This window comes from Mchenga conophoros, linkage group LG5, assembly GCF_057382185.1.
Source record: "Mchenga conophoros isolate Kocher_MC1m ecotype Shallow Benthic linkage group LG5, M_conophoros_male_GT1.1, whole genome shotgun sequence".
NCBI classification, from domain to species: Eukaryota; Metazoa; Chordata; class Actinopteri; order Cichliformes; family Cichlidae; genus Mchenga; species Mchenga conophoros.
Window position 1 is genome coordinate 24,104,515 of NC_140530.1, and position 16,475 is coordinate 24,120,989.

At 39.5% G+C, this 16,475-nt stretch overlaps 2 protein-coding genes across 4 annotated transcripts; both read left to right on the forward strand.

Annotated features, from left to right (window-relative positions):
• The first annotated feature begins 125 nt into the window (after positions 1-125).
• tusc2a (tumor suppressor 2, mitochondrial calcium regulator a) lies at positions 126-5,927 on the forward strand. Of its 2 annotated transcripts, none has more exons than XM_085274421.1 (4): positions 126-1,100; positions 1,727-1,956; positions 5,013-5,133; positions 5,221-5,927. In XM_085274421.1, the coding sequence occupies exons 2-4, from the start codon at positions 1,814-1,816 to the stop codon at positions 5,284-5,286; spliced, it is 330 nt and encodes a 109-aa protein (XP_085130547.1). In that variant the 5' UTR covers positions 126-1,100; positions 1,727-1,813; the 3' UTR covers positions 5,287-5,927. The 2 variants fall into 2 exon arrangements, with proteins under 2 accessions (XP_085130547.1, XP_085130548.1); XM_085274422.1 differs by lacking the exon at positions 126-1,100 and adding an exon at positions 1,107-1,511.
• A 5,614-nt stretch (positions 5,928-11,541) lies between these two features.
• Positions 11,542-16,408, forward strand: hyal2a (hyaluronidase 2a). Of its 2 annotated transcripts, XM_085274402.1 has the most exons (5): positions 11,542-11,679; positions 11,826-11,897; positions 12,319-13,291; positions 13,763-13,852; positions 15,405-16,408. In XM_085274402.1, exons 3-5 carry the CDS (start codon positions 12,362-12,364, stop codon positions 15,795-15,797), a joined length of 1,413 nt encoding a protein of 470 aa, XP_085130528.1. In that variant the 5' UTR covers positions 11,542-11,679; positions 11,826-11,897; positions 12,319-12,361; the 3' UTR covers positions 15,798-16,408. The 2 variants fall into 2 exon arrangements, with proteins under 2 accessions (XP_085130528.1, XP_085130529.1); XM_085274403.1 differs by lacking the exon at positions 11,542-11,679 and having other exon boundaries at positions 11,686-11,897.
• Positions 16,409-16,475: the final 67 nt, after the last annotated feature.

Below are 16,475 nucleotides of genomic sequence, written 5' to 3' on the forward strand. Positions count from 1 at the left end.
TTCTTTTTTTTACAGGTGCAGTGCTGTGAAAAAGCATTTGCCCCCTCTCAAATTTTCATTATTTATAAAAAAATTTTATTGCGTATTTGTCACATTTAATGTTTTAGATCATAAGCTCATTTCAATATTAGACAAAGGCTTATCCAGGGCTGGGTTGTGGGGCCAGCAGCAAACTGAGAGCCAACTCACCCAGGAGCAATCCAAGACAGATACCCGAACCACCTTAACACTTTTCAATACAAAATGCCCCCACCCTTTTTTTAATGATGACTATATTTATTAAGGCTAAAACAAAACAAAACAACACAAACAGCTATCGAAACCAATCTGGTCCTATGTGGGGAAAAAGTAATTGCTACCTAAGCTGGTTGTGTCACCCATGGCAGCAAAAACGGCAGTGAACTGTTTGCGATAAAAGGCATTGAGGAATTTGGCCCGATCTTTGCAGTATTGTTTTGGGACACATTGGAGTGTTTTCAAGCGTGAATGGTCTGTTTAAGGTCACACCAAAGCATCTCATCTGTCCTCTGAAAAGTCTTGGGAATCTATAGGATCTTTTTTTGTTCGCTCGTGGCATAGATATGCTCTTGGGACTAATTTTGATACACTGGCCACTCCTGGGAAGGTTAACCACTGTCCCAAAGCTTTAAAATGGCTTTATAACCCTTTCCTGACTGATAGACGTCAATGATTATTTTGTTGCTGTTCTGGACAGATCTTTAAACTGCTTCCCTTTGTTAAACAAGTCTTATTTAAGTTATGTTTTGATTCGACAGGTCTGAAAGTAATCAGGGTTAGGTCAGGGTTTTGTTTTTGTTTTTTTAACGAAATGGGGGTAAATACTTTCTCACAGTACAGTGTGCATACTATACATTTTTAAATTCAGATATAGGTATGAACACCCACTTTAAACATAAAAAAGATTCATTTAACGCACCTTTGAATAAATTCTTTAGTTAAATATTGGTGACGTTTTTTCTTTAATAGTCGGTCAGATCAGCTGATCTCCATCGTCGGTCGGACAGCAACGGCCAGCGCTAGCTAAACATAGCTAGTAGTAAAAGTTATGACAGGACATGTCAGGTTTAGTGTACCATAAGGTAAGATGTTTGTCAGAATCCCGTGTATAAAGCAGCAGTGTGTTTGCAGACTCGTCTATTGTTTAACCTGCGTCTGTAGTCGGAAGCTAACAGTCTGTTAGCTTACCTCACCTAACTGTGCAGGTACCGTTAGCCGGTAGTCATTAGCCACATGTAGGTCACCACACATCAAACGGGCGCCGTTGCAAAATATTAGACGATGTACAATATATTGTGAAGCCGTGGGTGTGTTTTTAAGTAACTTGTAAGGTGTCAAGCGTTTTGAGTGACACTTAATGCGTTTAGGTTCGGCTTTTTTGTGGCCCGTTGGTTAGCTTACGGTGAAGCTACCGTAGTGTAACGTAACGATATAAAACAGACGGAACTTTTTTTTATAGAAGTGAAGAAGCCCCTTGAAATATCTCATACCTAGTAAGTCTAGTTGCCTTGTCTTTCAAGCTCTCAAGATTATACTTAGATGTTTCTGAGTTTAGCTTGGCCATTTTCTGCCAACAGAGTCCTCTGTGCACCAAAATAGAGCCAGCAGTCAGTAAGCAAACAACGTCTTAACAGCTGGCAGCTGAGTAAACAGTTCACTCGGACACCAGACAGTGAAATTTACTTATTTATGTACTTTCACTTTTCAGGTTCTGACCTTGGTAAGCAATTGAGCATCTGGCTACCAACCAGACTGAACGCTCTAATCTGAGACTAACTATGCCTTATCTCTGAGAATGGGAGGAAGTGGATCCAAAGCCAAAGGTGTCTGGCCTTTCTCAGGCAGCGGAGGCGAGTCAGGAAATGATGGGAACGAGCAGTCTCTGGCCCGGCTGAAAGGCTCTAAGAATGCAACACCATTTGTTTTTACAAGGAGAAGGTAAATAAATAATACAGTGGATATGCTGTTGAAAGGACGTTTTCTATCCCACCCTTGAGTTTGAAAATAATCCATGCACACAATACTAACACATACATTTGCTATGCAAATTACACTCGCCCTGAGACAAAATGCAAGCCTAGTTAGCAGTTCCAAAATATTATTTAAATTACAAAAACAGCTCTTGAGGAATACTGCCAAAATGGCATTTTGCTTTTGTCCTAAGTTCTTAATAAGCAAATTGCATGCCAAATATTAAAGGTCATCTTTAATTAATTTTTTGTTTTGATTTTGTTGACATGTCTTAAACTGTCATATCCCACTAAGTCATTTCTTATCCTGATAACAATATAAATCAATATAGTGCATTTATTGTAAATTCTGTGAAAGGTTTATATAATCACCACGCGGAATCACCCGCTCCAAACACTGAGTTAAACTGGCGCCGATTTCTTTTGTACATTTAACTTAAATAATCAAAAGTGAAATAATTATGGGCCTTGTGTGGAGTTACCCATAGTGACACATACTAGATGACCCTACGCATTCCCCATGACTCAAGTGCTTCCCCAAAGCCTCTGACTATCATTACTGCTCCTGTATGGTTGTATCCTGTTGTCAGGATAATAGCCTGTCTGAAAATATCGACTGCAGATTGTTCAGTTTTGGATGAAGTGCAATGTTAAGCTCATACACCGATGTGTTGTTCGAATTGTTCACATATCTGTTGTTGCAGCATAATATGTTACGTCGTGGATTTCCTCCAATACTTTGGCTCGACACTTGTAATATAAATGAGATAAACAGACTTGTGCTAAGTGCTTTTGGTTGGGGATTGTATACCTTAAGTCGAGTGTTTTGACCAATGCACAAAATCTATTTCTAGATATAAGTTGAAATGACTGCCATTATCTTTGTGAGTCTTTATTATGTGGTGTACCACAGGCAAGAACTTGTTCCAACATTTCAGTCTGAGGTTTATTAACACTTGATGGCTCTCTTTTGTTTCCCATTTGTAAATTCTCTTTGTGCTGTGTAGAAAAGTTTTGTTGTGTGTTGCCTGTGGTGGGCACCGGTGGTCCACATCAGACTTTTCATTACCAAACCATGTCCATTTTACAGATTTAACCCCCACATTTAGGAATGAGCTCTGCAATTTGTTTTGGCTGGTCCTTCTGGGATGTCATGGTGACTATTGCAAACCATCATTTAAGGCAGCGAAAAAATTCTGTAGTAAAAGCAATAAACAATAGTGTATAATATGAAAATGATAAACGTTTTAATATTGTCATCTCACATATTTCATTGTATCACAGAGCCCTAAATCAAAGAATAGTAATTATGCACTGCAATATTTGCAGCTCTGTTACCGAAACCTATTTAGCATAACACAACAGTGCCATGACAAAGAGGAAGGGACATAACTGAGTCATGTGCTAACACTAGGGGTGTGTTTTCCGATCTATTTTGATTAGATCGAGTGTGTCATTTTAACTGCAACCCTTTTACCCGTATTAGCAAAGTAGAAAAAAAATAATTTGAAAGCTTCCTTTCATTCTTTTATTTATATACAGTGGTCTGAAAAAGTGTTTGTCCACTTCCTGATTTTCTATTTTGTGTGTTTGACACACCTAAAACTTTCAGATCATCAAGCAAATGTAAATATTAGACAAAAATAACACAAGTAAGCACAAAATGCACTTTCTAAATAAAGTTTTAATTATTAAGGGGGGAAAAATCCAAACCTGCATGGGCCTGTGTGAAAAAGTGATTACTCCCTAAATCTAATCACTTGTTGGGCCACCCTTAGCAGCAACAGACTGCAATCAAGCATTTGTGATGCCTGGCAAAAAGTCTTTTACAGCGCAGTGGAGAAATTATGGCCCACTCATCTTTGCAGAAATCACCCACATTGGAGGGTTTTCAAGCATGAACCACCTTTTTATGGTCATACCACAGCATCTCAATCGGATTCAGGTCACACCACTTCAAATCACTCAAACTATATTTACTTGCATGGAGTTAGCATGCATATAACAGAAACACGTTACAAACCTAAAAAAATATTAAACCACATTTCTGTGGTTCTTGTCACATTCATTCAAGTTACCATATTCTTTTTATATCATCTAATCCTAGATGATTTTCTTTGCTCACAAGGGTTTAATCTATTGACTTTGTAATAGTTTGAATAACTGTATGAGAGGTTTATTTGAGAGGAAGATTTGAAAATAAATACTAAAATGACTTTAAACTGAAAAGTTGGGCAAAGCAGATTCTGAAAGTTGCTTAAATTAATATAAGTTGGGTCTTATATGAAGTTGAATGAATAGTCACTATCTTTAATAAATTCTTGAGTGTTAAATTAAATTATTTTTTTGTACTTGATGACAAAGTACACAGCAACTAAAATAGCTCAAAAAGTGGATCTTTGATGCCTGGGCAGATCTGATCAGCTGATGGTTTACTATTTGTTATTTTTAAATACATACCAGAAAACTATAAAATAAAGGATGATATTAAAAAAGAAATTACATTTTTATATAATTTTTAAAGCCTGTTTTGTCCTCCATTTGTAGAATGACCCTTATCTACTCACCCATTCAAATGCCTAGTACTACCTAGTAGCATATTTTTTTTGTGCCAGAGTGGCATTTGTGCATTTACAGTTTTATAGGCCACACTTTACTTTATTACTGAAATATTGTCCCACTTTAAACTGTCCACAGTAAGGTTTCTAGATTATTCTTGATTTCAAAGCCAATAATTTTATTCCTAGTGGGGTTAAGCATTAATGTCAAAATAATCCAGTAAATAATTTTTGTCACATTTAAAAACCCAGACAAACCAAAAAGGCACATTAATAAATACATGAGGCTCAAACGTTGGAGGGGAGTGAGAAATTTGGGTGGGAGGGGGGTTTGTTGTTGTTGTTGTTGTTTTTTTTGTTTTTTTAAACTTGACAACCGTTTTAGATGCGACTATCAGCAAGCAAGTAACGCCTACACCTCCTCTATGTTAATCCTGACACAATTGTCCACCTTCTGTGTTGGCAGTTCTTTGTATTATGATGAGGACGGTGACCTCGCCCATGAATTCTACGAGGAGACGGTCGTGACAAAAAATGGCAGAAAGAAGTCCAAGTTGAAGAGGATCCAGAAAAATCTAATTCCACAGGTGAGCTAGGAACACGCTTTTGCAGTGGCAGGGCGATATAGGGTCAGTGCCATCACTCCTCCTCCTTTTTCTTTTTCCTTTTTCCAGGGAATTGTGAAGCTCGACCACCCGTGTATTCATGTCGATTTCCCCATCGTCCTCTGTGAGGTGTGACACGTTGCACAGTGACCGGTCTACAATGACGTGCAGCCACAGATCCTCTTTGCTGAGCATCATTCAAGTCTCGAGAGCTGCAGTCAAGAACTGCCGAATGGGGCTTGCAGAGGAAAAAGGAAAATTCAAACTGTCACATGAAAAATGATATATTGAATTAAATGTTATACATTTGAATTCAACAAGTCTTTATTTTGACATTCACAAAAATAGTGATGGTACAAGTTGTGTTTCCACTACCCAGCTGATATGTATGCAGACTTGGAGAATACTTCGGATGAATTTGTGTTTCTCCTGTTGAGTTTTTTTTTGTTTGTTTTTTTTAATTTTGCAGGGCAAAACATCTGTGACGTGAAAAGGGTTTAATGGTTCATGCCTTCTGTGAGATGTAGACTCTGTATGTGTCTTTGTACATGTGCTAGTTTTGGGTTCATGTGTGAACTACAAATGCAAGATGTATTTGCAGGGTGGGAATGATGAGGGATTGTGGAATTTGTATATATTTATGTTCTGTATTGTCACGTCTGAGTTAGTCTCAGTTATTGGCGCTCAGACCTGCACTAGTGAACATAATGTACTGTAAATAACATCAGATTTCTTAGTTGAAAATACTTGAATAAATGGTTTATTGAGCAAAATCACTCAAATCTTCTTTTTTTTTGTGTTATTTTTCATATTGGCTGAAGCTTTCTGGTGCAGTTCATCTTGTTTATTGTTACTGCACTGGGATGTTTGACCTTACAGTGCAGAATAAAAAGTTAGACACCGGAAGACCGTGTTCTCATTTATCATATTAGGAAGTGAAGTTCTTCCCCTTACATCTGAGTTTAGGTCCTGGATTTACACTAGTGTGCAAAAAGTCTTTAGTCACCCTTCCTTTCTTTGTATTTTGCTGGGAAAATGGGAAATCGGTGCAGTGATTTATTGAAATTTGCAGACGTAGATGGAAACACAACATACGAGGTCAAAAACAGTTTTTCCACAGTTTTAACAAGCTTGAAAATCAAGATTTGTTACAACTACTTTTATTTTTCCACACGGCCTAAACTTTTGCATTCAAGCTTTATTCTTCAGGAATAGTTCTCCGGGTTTATTGAAGGACTTTCAGAGTTTTGGTTTTTGGCTCCCTTTTGTTCTCTGTTGATATGATCCCACACTGCTTCATTAATGTTGAGGTCCAATCCATGGTTGAGACTTCCACTGTATGTTTTACTTTCCAGGTGTTATGGCAGGTCATTGTCATCCTGAGAAATGAAGCCTTTGTCAATCAAATGCTTTCCATATTATTTTGCATGGTGGATCAAAATCATATGTATTCACTTCCATCAGTTTTGACGAAGATCCCCAACACAACTGGCTTAAATGAAGCAAAAAATCATGACAAAGCCTCTACTGTATCTTATAGATGAAGTTGAATGACCTACAGAAAAACCTGGAGAGCTGTTCCTCTAGACCACGTGAAAAAAAAATACAGAAATGTCTGGTCCATTGATGTAAAATATGAAGAAATGAGGCCTGACAACAATTTTTTTCACACTACACTACAAGGAAGATTTTGTTACTTTAGTATTCTGGTAGCCAGTCATGATTCTTACATGGCTTACATGAGTGTAATGTGGTAACTTGAGACTTGTTGGCGCCTGTGAAATAGGAAACATCTTGTGTTTTGTACTACAGTAAAAACATTATTTTTGGTGTCTGTGGACACAGAACCGGTCGTGCTTCTCTTTTCTAAGAAAACAAGTAAAACTAAAATGTCAAGCTATTTCTGTGAACTTTAGAAAGCTAACAGCAATTTTTATTTTTAGCTGAAGAGGAAGTAGACAAGATTGAATTGATTTTATACATGTTCGCAAGAAATCCTTTAAGTTGCTAACTATTCAGAAAATATTAAGTGAAGTGCAGATTGCATTCAACCAAATGGTGACTTTTGAATGTGGGGTCAGTGATCCCTGTACTTGTGAAACAGCTGTAAGCGTAACCCTGGCATCTCCAGATTCTGGCTTATATTTAGTTTTCCTCGTCACCTTCTTGAATTTCTGTCTGGCCGTGCTTTGAGGCTGCCGGTGAAAATCAAACTTCTTTTTTTCCCCCCTTAATTTTTTTCTCCCATTTTTATAAAAAAAAAAAAAAAATCTAAACTCAAGACATCTGCAACATAAAAGCCACATTTCCTCTAGATGGCAGCAAAAAGCTATACCTGCTTTAACTTTTTTAAATCATGCATATTTACTTCTTTGTGTGGAGTTTGCTTTCCCAAATAGATAAGGATGAAATTAAAAGCTCAGCCTCAGATCGTGACAGGTTTTGGTTGTTGTTGCCAGCTGGTGTAGTATCAACTTTTAATGGCGATGTAAACATATTTCACTGCGCTCAGATGACAAATCCCCACAATAAATGGGTAGGGCTTCCTTTGCAGGCATTCTCTGGTGTCTGTAATTGTGTGGAATGCGGTCGGAGCGTTTCGAGGCCAAAGGTCAGCCCCTTTGATGTGTTTCCTCTCCATTGGTCTTTGATGTTTCGCTTAAAGGATGAACGCTTTCCTGTAAAGTCATAAAAAATGCACTAAGTTCATGAATATGACACCAAATAGCAGCGCTCTGATCTGCGTAATGTGCTCTCTGATGTATGCAGTGTGTTTATACGGGGAAAAGTTGTCCATGGGGCTGAGGCTGAGAGAGGCAGTCACTATAAATTATCAGCAGCCTTGAAATACAACTAAACCATACTTTGAATTATGAACAGTAAAATAGATATATTGTTTACATGGGAGTAATTTAACAAGCTGTAGTGCTTTAAAGTAAAACAAAGGCGCTTACTGTAGCCATTTTTGTGCTAGTTCTCACATGGATTCTGTTACATTTGACTGTGTTACAGTGAGATCATATGTAGTCATTACAAATAAGTCGAGGAAACTTGGTGGTAATCTCCTATTTTTTCTAGTAAAGCCACAAAATAAGGTTATAGTTACAAATGATGTAATGTATGCACTCCTCAGAGACTGAAGAATTTATTTTGATGAGTGATGAAATTTTTCCCCCACTCAAAATGTTACGTCCGTATCAACGTTTTGGGATACGTGCTCCTCAGTTTCAGACTTTGTTTGCATTATGAACCTTTAAATGTGGGTTTTGTTGTATTCTTATATAAACTGGATGTTTGGATGTTACAACCATTTATAATTCCTCAGTTCAAATTTACCAAGTCAGAGCATTACCCCAAATGTATCACAATTCATAAAGTGTTAGGGACAAAAAGTGAAGATAGTAGGGTGTGTTGGCAGTTTCCCTGCCATTGTTTTAGCTTCCTGACGATCCCTGACTTCAGCTGATGTAATGTTCAGGAGGCAGAGGTCAAAGGGAAGCCGAGAGTAGACGGAAATGAAGCCATTCCTTTGTTCCTTTCCCTCCCTGTTCATTCACACGGGTCTGTCCGTGGTCCACTTTTTCCTTACTCTGCAGAGCCCTAGAGAGAAGCTGATGACATGGTGAGGTGAGTCAGCAAAGTTCAAAAGCAAAACAAGCGGAATGGATTTTGGCACAGGAAACCAGAGAATTTCCAGGCTCCCCCACCTCTTCCTAGTCATGTGCTCAGGGATCTTTTAGTTAACATGTATCTCCTGGGGAAAATGTTACCTTTTCCAGGAATGCCGTGTTTCAGATCTTATTCATTGAGTACAGACGTAAGCAAAAGCTGTACCTGTTATTAGAAAATCACCTTCAAGTACAGCGCACATATGGATTCCCCAATTTTTCCAAATCATCCCAGGTTGTTAAATTTAGGTAATTACGTGTTGGTACATGGCCTTTACTATCTCCTCTCCACTGCCATATCTACTGTGCTTGGCAACATGACAGTATGTGGTACTCGGTTCCTCTGTTAAGCCCTCGCCAGTGGCTGTCATCACATGCTCCAGGCAGCAGTGAAATCTGTGTGCCAGATGCCTCTTGCCCACTTTCTGAAGTGTGTTCAAGACATTCAAGTCTGCATGAGTGGAAGGAAACTTTAAAATACTTAAGTACCAGCAACCAAAAGACTTGAGATAATAATTTTTCACTAGTCAAATAAAAAGAAGCTTTGAAAAATACACCACTGGTAAATTTAAAAAATATATTCATCAGACCAGTGAGATATATATATCTCAAAGGTAAATGTTATACCTGTAAACTGAACTGCACATGAAAGATGATGCACTGTGTAGCCTAAACAACCAAACTGTAAATTTATTAAAACATACTGTTGACATAAAAAAATCACGTTTTCAGAAGCGTCTGTGGAGTCCATTGAAAGATTAAGTAAGGCTAAGTAGCAGCCAGGTGCTACTAATCAAATGCACTTGATTAACTGATTATCAGCAAGCATGAGAACCTCTATAAAAGCAGAAACGTGGACAGTTTGCTGCCACAGTCATCCTAAAATCAAATCCCTCAGCAAATTAATTCTATTGGTCAGACTGTGCAATCCTCAGAGAAATTTCAAAAAAAAATTTCAGATTGCATCTTAGACTCTACAGGTCTCGGTTAGCATGCTACATGTTAAAGTTTACGGCGCTACAATTAGAAAAAGACTGAACAAGTATGACTTGTTTAGAAGGATTCAAATCACAAGACTTGCACATGCTGTGTCCTTTGTGTCCTTTGGGCATATGAGATCAAAGTGAAGATGTCTGGCCATAATGAGTGCTGTTTGACAAAAACCAAAGCATACCAGCAGGTCACCATAGCATTTCAAAGAGGAAAGATCATTTGGAAGAACCAAACATGATTTATTGAGATAGAGAAATTAATTTATTTGGCAGTTAGACTTCAATGACCCATCATGGCAGGATGGATTCCCAGAGGTGACAGGATTTAGGACAGGACTCCCCAGAGCCTGAGGTGGAGATGGGGAGGAGGTATGAATGCATGAATGAGAATCTGAAAGGGAGAATGATGGAGAGCACAGATTTAAAACATGCAGATTGGAAGCTGATTGGGTCAAAGAAGGCGGGCCAGAAGATGATTGGAATCGAGTAATGATAACAGAAATGAGTTTGGCAATGTGAGAAAGTGGTTATGAAGTACAGACCAGAAGCGGCCAAACACTCAGAAAAGGAGGCAGATGAATGATTACAGATATTCTGTACTGAACTTATGGACGACCTTCATATGAGCACAAACACCTCATACCAACTGTCAGCACGGTGGTGCCGGGGTGATAATTGGGGCTTGTTTTGCAGGCATAGGACACTTTGCAGTCGTTGAGTCGACCATGAACTACTCTGTATACCAAAGTACTCTAGAGTCAAATGTGAGTCCAACAGCTAAAATTTGGCTGAAACTGGGTCATGCAACAGGATGATGATCCCACGCACAGCAGGAACTCTACCAGAATGCCTGAAAAAGAAAAGAATCAAGGTGTTGCAATAGTCAAAACCCAGCTGTTTATCCGCCTGAAATGCTGTGGCTGGACCTCAAGAGAGTTGTGCAAAAATGAATCTCTGGAAACATCAACAAACAGAAGGAACATTGTAGAGCAGAGTGGGTCGAAATTCCTCCACGGAGATTAGAGAGACTGATAAAGTCAAACAGAAAACAAACACTTCACGTTACTGCTGCTACAGGTGGCTCTACAGGCTACTGGATTCTTTGGTGTACTTAGCACATTTCCAGTCTTACTGAGTGCTCAAAGAGATTTAGATATATCATGATATCATTCTCTTGGTACATTTTACTGTGTACAGTATAGAGCAGTTATGACTGAACAGCTTTGGGGTGTTTCTACAGTATTACCACCTTAAGCAAAAGATTTGAATATTTAAATAATAATTTAAAAAAAAAACCCGGATGCTATATCTGCTCTTTTGTTTAAGCTATTAAAGTGATCTCAATGAATAACTGAATGTAGGAAGTTTTACAGTGGGACAAGTCTCACAAAAAGAAAAGAAAAGAAATATCAACACTCCATCAGATTTCTCAATATCCTTAACACGATTGTCATGCAGCTGAAAGGTGAGTTGTAAGCATGGTCTTATATTTAGGGATGTGGTACAGTGCCCTGCTGTGACCTTTTGTAGATATTGGCATCCCTGGTTACAGTGTATCTGTTTCACGGAGAGTGGAGGCGAACTTTCTCGGACCGACCCATTCAGGCGCTGAGTCGGGACACGAGGGTTAGCCTTGAGGAACAAGAAAAACAGGACGCAATCAAAGCACGTCTCGCTAAGCTGATACTCGAAGCAGTTTGAAGTAGTGACGTGAAGAAACGAATTAGAGCCGCTGACAGATTTTTTTAAAGGATGTCCATTTCCTTTCTCCGGCCCCCCCTTTTTCCTCAGACCGAATGGAACATCCCATCCCGAGAGTGGTTTGGCACTCGGGACTGAACGAGTTGCAACTGACAACATCGCAGGGGGTAAGTTGACTTCTGTGAGTTTTACATACCGCAAGGAGCCGGAGAGCCGAGGTTATAAGACACAGCACAGCTGCATGTGCTCCTGTAAAGTTACCCCGTCGTCTTTTTCTTTATACTGAATTTTCTTTTCCTATTTGTTTTTAAAGCAACGCCAAAACGCGGAGTGAAGTTGTAGGCTTCTGTCTTCGGGGGAATGCTTCCCCAGCCTGCCAGTAAAGGTAAGTGTATCCATCTGTAGGGAAGCTGAAGTTGATTAACTTTACCTTTTTTATCGTTGCTAATAAAAGAGCTGCAAACAGTAATTAAATTGAAGGCAATTTATGTTAACAGCTTGCTAGAGGTAGAATCCAGTTTAAAGAAGCCTATTTTTTGGATAAAAATTGTATTACCATTTTTCTTTTATTTTCTTTTATTTATTTTCTTGTTTTTAAGAAAATATTAATAGTCTGCAGACATTTATGTAAATTAATCTGCAGTGGCAATGTCACAAAAGAGAAGCTTGTGCTTCATGTCCATGTAATTATAAAGTTGGTTTTGAATAAATAAAATGGAAACATGTTTAAGGTTTGTTTAAGAGAAAACACCTTATTAAATGTGCATTCAGGAAACTAACATGTCATTCCCTCCTGTGGATTGTAGAGCAGAGTGTGGCAGTCCTTTTTGTCCATCCACATCTGAAGACATGTTGCACGGGACTTTGTCAGCTTGGAAAGCTCTGCTGCTGATTGTCCCGCTGTGGGATTGCCTCTTTGCTCTGGGACTGCAGCCCACGAGATGGCCACTGTATTCCCGAAAGCCTCTGCTCCTTGCTTGGAACGCCCCGATTGAAGATTGTGCCCCGCGGCATAGAATTCATTTCCAGCTGGACCAGTTCCAGATTGTGGCTACACCCAATGAGGGCTTTGTTAATCAGAATCTGACCATCTTCTACAAGGAGCGCTTGGGCTTGTACCCCTATTTTGAACAAGATGAAACACCGGTGAATGGGGGACTTCCGCAGGTGGCCAGTCGCACACGGCACCTGGAGAAAATGCCAGAAGATGTTAAGAAGTACATACGTTCAGAATGGGCCACTGGTTTAGCTGTTATCGACTGGGAGGATTGGCGTCCCCTCTGGATACGTAACTGGGAAGCCAAAGACATTTATCGCAGACATTCTGAGGAATTGGTGCGCCAGAAGAACCCAACCTGGCTTCCTGATCAGGTGAAAAAAGTGGCCCAGCAGGAGTTTGAGTTGTCTGCCAGGCTGTTCATGTTAGACACACTGAAGCAAGCTAAGAACCTGAGGCCCAACCAGCTGTGGGGTTTCTACCTGTTTCCTGACTGCTACAACCACAACTACGTGCGCACTCTGGAGAGCTACACGGGCCGCTGTCCTGATGTGGAGGTGTCTCGCAATGACCAGCTGAAATGGTTGTGGACTGAGAGCACAGCCCTCTTCCCTTCCATCTACATGAGCAGCTTGCTGCGCTCATCAGCCGCCGGACGCCAGTTTGTGCGGAACCGTGTGAAAGAGGGGATGCGTTTGGCCTCATCGGGCGATGGCTTGGCACGTCCTGTCTTTGTGTACACGCGGCCCACGTACATGAACTCCCTGGAGCAGCTGACCGAGGTGACAGTCTAACTTTGGAAACAGTGCCAGTGTTGAATTTGGTTCCTCTTCCTGGAACTTTTTTCCTGCTTTTTCCTTTAAGACACTAATGAAGTTTCGAACCAGCCATGTTACTGACTATATTCCGAAACATTTCTTCTATCTTTTTCCTGCTAATTCTTAGTAAAAGCCTGACATATAGAACCGTCACTGAGCACTAATGTTAATGCATGCTGTGTAGATTCATCTCTTATCTGCTGCTACAGTCCCTTCCTGTGCTGCTGGCATTCAGACACCCCAATACCTTTCATTTGTGCAGAGTAGGCAGGATGGGTGTTGGTCAAGTTAAAAGTCACTCTAAACACCCTTATTTGCTTATAGGAGAATGAGAACAGAAGAGCTGGGCCTCTACTTCACATACAGTAGCCTATGAACCTCTGACACTTACTTAGCTGACTGTTTTCCTTTTGTTTGACCTGTAATTTTTTGCAGACTGACCTTGTGTCCACGATCGGGGAGAGTGTGGCCCTGGGAGCAGCTGGAATAATCATGTGGGGAGATATTGCTTATGCACACAACAAAGTAAGCGTCCACACATCAATTGCGAAACGAACACATCAATCACTCAGATATGGTGTATGCATTTTTTTGGAACAGATGTTATCATCTTAACTTTTGAGCTGCTCTTCTCGTCTGTGACATGCGAAGGCATTTCATACTAGGAGATATTTCTCAAAGTTCAGGGTTTACGGTTAATGTCTTTGGCCACATGATCAGGTGCTGATTAAACACATATACGCTGACTGGGGCTTTGACTTCGATTCCATTTTGGGGCATTAAACCCAAAATCTTGAAATCATCATTAAAAAAAAGGGATGTTCTGCAGCAGTTGACCTGTTTATTTATTTTTTCAAAGTTTAGTTTTCAAACGTATTGGACAAGGATACATTTGAAAAGGTTTAAATCATGTCATAATATAACAACAGACACGCAAAACTAGACTTTTGTAACGATTTGAAGTGCAAAAGGCCCAAGCATAAAGAGACTTCAACAAGACAATTTAATTTCCGCACAGTGAGCTAACAAAACTTTTTCTGTAATTTTACATGTTTATTTCTTTCAATTTAAGCCCAAACAACACTTCTATATTATGCAAAAAAAAATCTTAGATCTTTGTTGGAAAAAACACTTGTTTTCCTTATATTAAAATATCTCAGGGATTAAATGTGTAAGTAAAGTTCTTTACACACCGATATAGAGGAGCTTCATTGGTCCAACCCACTTAGGATCAAAGTGGACTGTTCAATGTAAAATCATTTTGACATCCGTGGATTAGAGTGACTGTTAATCTAGCAGTCCCCAGCACCACTGGATGTAACTGAGTACATTTACTCAGGTACTTTATTCAGAATAAATGTATTTGTACTTTAAGTATTTCCACACAGCGTCCTGCTTTTACTCCATTACGCTTAACCAGCTTGGATAAATAATCTCTTTCATGCCTCCAAGCTATAAAAACGCATATTCCAGACTATTGATGCTCAGATCACACCTATTTTATACTCTTTACACTGGCTCCCAATAGATTTAGGATTCTGGCATTTGCATACAGAGCACTTTAGTTATCCCAGCTGCTCGCTGTCTTCATTCACAACTCAGAATCTGTTGTTCTGCGTACGTGACTAAAGACTAGGTAGAAGAGAGCCGTTCACTCTGTGGCACTACATGTATAATTATTATTGTTATTACTCTTTTATTATAAAATACCCATTTTATGGGCTATTATGACACTTAATTTTCCTATTTATTGTACTCTTTGTTGTGTAACAGCGCTTTGTGACATCTTTCTGTGAAATACGCTTCATAAATAAACTTGTGCACACAACCAAAGTAAGCATGCACACAACGATTGTGAAATTAAACACATCACTTGGATACGTCGCATTTATTTTTAACCACAGATGATATCATCTAAACTTCTGAGAGCATGCTGATTAATAAACAGCCTTTACTCACTTACAAAGTGTATTTATAGCAATTTGTACTCCATACCAGAGCTTTAGTTACTTCATATTTTTCAGATTAATTGCGCAGTACTTGAAGATTTCATGTATCCACTTATTTTTTCCCATAGACCACCTGCTCTGATCTGGATAAATATCTGCGGGGCACACTGAGTCAGTACCTCCTGAACGTTTCCACGGCAGCAGAACTGTGCAGCCAGACCCTTTGCGGCTCTCACGGGCGATGTCTGCGCAGAAACTCAAACAGCGACGTTTACTTGCATCTGAATCCCCTCACCCACGACATCGTCGAGAAGAACGGCAAGCTGACGGTCACCGGTGAGCTCGGCAAAGCAGACGGGTTAAGTTTTGAAGCAGACTTTCAGTGTCAGTGTTACAGCGGGTATCAGGGGGAGCTCTGCGATCAAACAGACCCGCTACACCAAAAAGGGACGGCGACTCGAGCCACAGCAGTGGCTCTGCAGTGTTTGATCTTACTGATTGTCTGCCTGCTCATCTGTTAATACCTATTATGTAACTGTAAAAGTCTAAAAGGAGCACAAGAGGAGAGGTGAAGGGAAGATAGGTGTGTGTGGTTTTTTTCTGTTGCTGTATATCGTAAGAACCGCTGTGGAAATTCCAAGGTAGTGTTTGTTTCTAACTTTTAATCATTTAAAAAAAGAAAAAAACTTGCTGGAAATGACCCTGTTTACATTGTCCTCTCACTCGCCGCTTGCCAAGGTGTCCATGCTTCTTGTAGAGAGGATGCTTCTGTGGTAAATGCTGCGAATGAGTAAATGTATGTGGTGAAAGTGGAAAACGATTCACTTAAATCTGATAACAGCACAATATATTTGAAGTGCCTAATTTCTTTTAAATCTTCTTTAAATTGGCCTCTTTCTGACATCTGATGTGTTTATAGAGGCATTCGCAGTGTTATTATTTATTTGAATGTATTTTTTATACGATATTATTGTCCAAAACATGACTACTACTTTTTTAAAAGGGTGACACATCTCCACTCTACGAGCCTCATGTTTCAGTGGCCTTTTGACTCCAGAAGCACAGTGTTTCTCATATTGATGTCTCTCATACAAAAATGGCATTTGTCGGTGTAAATAAACTTCTTTGTTGAGGTTGTTGTGTTTTAATTTAAGGCTGCCTAAGCGACACTGGGCGAGGGGCCATGGTCACAACTGACA

Bases quoted from the DNA above. Each gene is read 5' to 3' on its own strand.
- tusc2a (XM_085274421.1), top strand. From the start codon at position 1,814: ATGGGAGGAAGTGGATCCAAAGCCAAAGGTGTCTGGCCTTTCTCAGGC. The intron at 1,957-5,012 runs GTAAATAAATAA...CTGTGTTGGCAG, and splicing joins TTTGTTTTTACAAGGAGAAG to TTCTTTGTATTATGATGAGG. The intron at 5,134-5,220 runs GTGAGCTAGGAA...TCCTTTTTCCAG, and splicing joins AGAAAAATCTAATTCCACAG to GGAATTGTGAAGCTCGACCA.
- hyal2a (XM_085274402.1), top strand. From the start codon at position 12,362: ATGTTGCACGGGACTTTGTCAGCTTGGAAAGCTCTGCTGCTGATTGTC. The intron at 13,292-13,762 runs GTGACAGTCTAA...AATTTTTTGCAG, and splicing joins CCCTGGAGCAGCTGACCGAG to ACTGACCTTGTGTCCACGAT. The intron at 13,853-15,404 runs GTAAGCGTCCAC...TTTTTCCCATAG, and splicing joins TTGCTTATGCACACAACAAA to ACCACCTGCTCTGATCTGGA.